Here is a 3,947-nt window from a genome sequence, read left to right as displayed (position 1 = left end):
ATTGCATCGATACTTCCTTGTGTTTCAGGTGTTGGATTCGGAAGATGCTCGATCTCATCATCGGTGGATTGAATGTTCGAGTCCTCCCGCGGGTTCATTATTTCCTTTCCCTTCCAAGCTCGAGATGATGCACCTCTGCGACCTCCTTCTATTGTAATTGAAAATTAGAAACGAAAGCGTGTAGAAAATACGAAATTGAGATCAAGAGTAGAGAAGATGTGTGTGAAAATGATGAAATGAGCTCTCTATTTATAGAGTTTTGATAGTAACGGACAATAAATCATAGCCATTAAGCAAAAAACAGTCAAATGATCCTAACCGTTGAAAAAAAAAATCCAAACAAACCCCCCATCCTCACCCAACGGCTAGGAACCACCAGTTAACCAGTGGTTCCAACGGTTAGGAACCATCGGTTAACCGACGATTCAAGCCGTTTAAAAAAAATAAAACAAAATGATTGAACCGGCGGTTCGCCGGTTTTACACCAAAAGACAAGGCAAAAACATCTTATATAACAATATATGAGCATATCACTTAGAGAATCCTAAAAAATTAAAGACCATGTAGCATATATGTTCATCACCAGTCTAGACAGTAGGTCAAGCCAGTGCGATTGAAGATTACTTGTCAACAGCAATGCTATCGTAACTCACTGTGGAATATAATGCTAAAGAAAGCAACAAGGCACTCCATGGACATTGACAATCTCCTTGGAAATTTAACAAGAATATCATCTCTGGATATTAGAAGTAAGCTTTGAGATTTTCAGCTTGTACATCAATGGAGTGTAATCTTGTTGAAAGACTGGCAGTAATTTTTATGCAGGGGTAACCAAATCTAAGTTCTGATATGGTGATAAAATAGTCCCCTCGGATGGGTCTAGTGGCTAGCGCATGAGGTGTTGCCACAATGAGGTCTGGGGTTCGAATCTCGGTAAAGCCGAGGTAAATACCTCCCTCATGTGCTAGTCACTATTCCAAAGGCTAGTAACCGCCCGTGATTTACCTCCTCCGTGTTGGCCTTGGGACGGGTTGGCGGGGGCGCTGGGGGCGAGCGTATTCGCCTTTTGCCACAATGATATAGCGATAAAATAAAACTATCTTGTGATCATATCTTTCATGAGTAACTACTAGATGCTCATGAAATAATTTTGAAACTATGCTAATATAAAATGATTTTACTTTGCAATTATGAAGGCCTAACTAGATTGTTGTATACTTGTATTAGACCTTACACATTGATTGGCCTCCTTCAGTGAAGAAAAAGCATAAAAAGAACTGTTCTTCAATTTCTAAAGACAAGATGCTTTAGTGTATCTGGAAAACAACATGAGATGGTTCATCATTGTGCATAATTGAAAAAAATCTCAGCCAAGACCACTAATATAGATAGGCAAACTATTTAGTAGCTAGTATGGGTAAAATTTGTTGCATTGACCCTCCCTGGATCTCATACTAGCAAATAACTGCAATAACTTGTTTGATTCATGGATACAAGCTATGTTACAGAATAAAAGTATTGTAAAAAGTTAAGCATTGAAATCGTAAGAGCTCATTTTACTTAGGGAAACCTGACTCCTAGAGTACTGTATTAGAATGAAAATTTACATATTGTATTTTCAGGACGGTCTAGTGGCTAATCCATAAGTAGGTATTGTCACTATGAGGTCTGGAGTTCAAATCTTGACAAAGTTGAGGTAAATACCTTTCTTAGACCATCTCCAATCCACATCACCAAATTTGGTGTAATTTTCACACCAAAATGGTACAATTTCAACACCAAACACTATTTCAACTCCAACCCATCATCACCATATTACACCAAAAAGGAATATTCTTTAGAATATTCTATTATTCTTATTAATTTTTTTATATGATAATTATTATATTTAAAATTAATACTTCTTAATATTTGATATTTTAAATTTTTTAAAATTCAGTATCCAACTAATTTATATATATATAATTTTTATTTTTAATTTTATTATATAATTACTCAGGCATAAATATATTTTAAAAATATTATAAAATCACACACAATTAGGATAAAATATTTTACTATTTTATATTTAAAACAAACAAGGATACTTAATTGAAAATACACTATTACAAGACTTTAACTTTCAGAATTACTATATTGCTCCCATAAATACTCAATTAATGCATTTCGAAGGGCAATATGAGCTTCTTTGTCTTTGATTTATCTGTATCGAGCTAGAAACTCTTCAAATCGAGTACCATCATCTACTGCGGGCTCAACATCTGGAGTCCGCACCTCAAATTGTTCCACGATTGGTACATTTAAATCACGTTCATCTTCAATTATCATATTATGCATAATAATACATGATATCAGTATATCATGTAAAATATTTTTCTGTCAAAAACGTGAAGATCCTGCAATAATTGCAAAGCATGATTGGAGCACGCCAAATGCTCGCTCAACATCCTTTCTACACGCTTCTTGCTTCATTGCAAATAATTTATTCTTTTGAACAAGTGTTGACTATTTTGGATATATATGATTAGCTAAATAGTAACCCATATTGTACTGCTTTCCTTGAATGACATAATGAGCAGGAATTGTAATACCTGCAACAAGATTAGCAAAAAGATGAGAAGACTCAAGTACATTAATATCATTGTTCGATCTTGGCAACCCAAAATACGCATGCCAAATCCACAGATCATAATCGGCTACAGCTTCTAGAATAATTGTTGGCTTTCCACTACGACTAGAATATTGTCCTGCAAAAGCTGTTGGACAATTTTGCCATCTCCAATGCATGTAATCTAGGCTACCTAACATACCTGGAAAACCTCGTAGCTCACCAATATGAAGTAGCCTATCAACATTGTGAGCATTTGGAGATTGTAGGTACTGCCCTCCAAAAACTTCAACAACAACACGACAAAATCGTTTCACACTTTCAATAGCAGTTGATTCCCCTATTTTAATGTACTCATCAATAGCATCTGCTGGTACACCGTATGCTAATATCCGAAATACAGCTGTTATTTTTTGCAAGCTTGACAAACCAAGTCTTCCAAGCCCATCTCTTCTCTGTATAAAATAGTTGTCATGATTAGTAACAACATCACAGATACGCATAAATAAATTCCGTCCCATTCTGAATCTTCTTCGAAACATTGCATCATTATACAATGCATTTTCGACGAAATAATCATTGAATAGATTACGATCAACAGCTTCACGATTACGATTGATCATCTTATGACCAGGAATTGAGCCTCGATGTCTGCTTTTGTTGCTTCCTTCATTGAGATAATTTAAGACAATTTGATTATTAGTAGAAATCACCTGAGCGATCAGTTGTTGCCATGCACTAAAACTTTCTGCATAGTTATCATCATCAGAGCTTGAAGATGATAAATTTGATGAACCTTCAATATTGTTATCCATTTTCTGAGATAATTGAATGGATGAGGTACATGTTGCTTATGGGGTATGTATTTATAATGTATGTTATAAACACATTTGGACAAATATGCACAGATGACGTGACACAACAATGACAACATCGAGACAAGTTTAGCAGGCGACATGACCGGGCATTGAACACACATTTTTGTGTGCCCAGATGGCGTGACCTAACAATGAACACATTTGGACAAATATACACAGATGACGTGACACAACAATGATAACATCGGGACAAGTTTAGCAGGCGACGTGACCGGACATTGAACACACATTTTTGTGTGCCCAGATGACGTGACCTAACAATGAACATATTTGGACAAATATGCACAGATGACATGACACAACAATGACAACATCGGGACAAGTTTAGCAGGCGACGTGACCGGGCATTAAACACATATTTTTGTGTGCCCAGATGATGTGACCTAACAATGAACACATTTGGACAAATATGCACAGATGACGTGACACAACAATGACAACATCGGGACAAGTTTGGCAGA

At 36.1% G+C, this 3,947-nt stretch overlaps 1 protein-coding gene across 1 annotated transcript; it reads right to left on the bottom strand.

The window, feature by feature from the left end:
* Nucleotides 1-2,199: 2,199 nt before the first annotated feature.
* LOC122022811 lies at nt 2,200-3,423 on the bottom strand. The gene is made up of 3 exons (XM_042580927.1): nt 2,811-3,423; nt 2,541-2,591; nt 2,200-2,315 (listed from the first exon to the last, which is right to left on the bottom strand). Exons 1-3 carry the CDS (start codon nt 3,421-3,423, stop codon nt 2,200-2,202), a joined length of 780 nt encoding a protein of 259 aa, XP_042436861.1.
* Nucleotides 3,424-3,947: the final 524 nt, after the last annotated feature.

This window comes from Zingiber officinale, chromosome 9B, assembly GCF_018446385.1.
Source record: "Zingiber officinale cultivar Zhangliang chromosome 9B, Zo_v1.1, whole genome shotgun sequence".
NCBI classification, from domain to species: Eukaryota; Viridiplantae; Streptophyta; class Magnoliopsida; order Zingiberales; family Zingiberaceae; genus Zingiber; species Zingiber officinale.
Note: the sequence above shows the minus strand (reverse complement) of the source record. Positions and strands in the feature narration are given on the sequence as shown.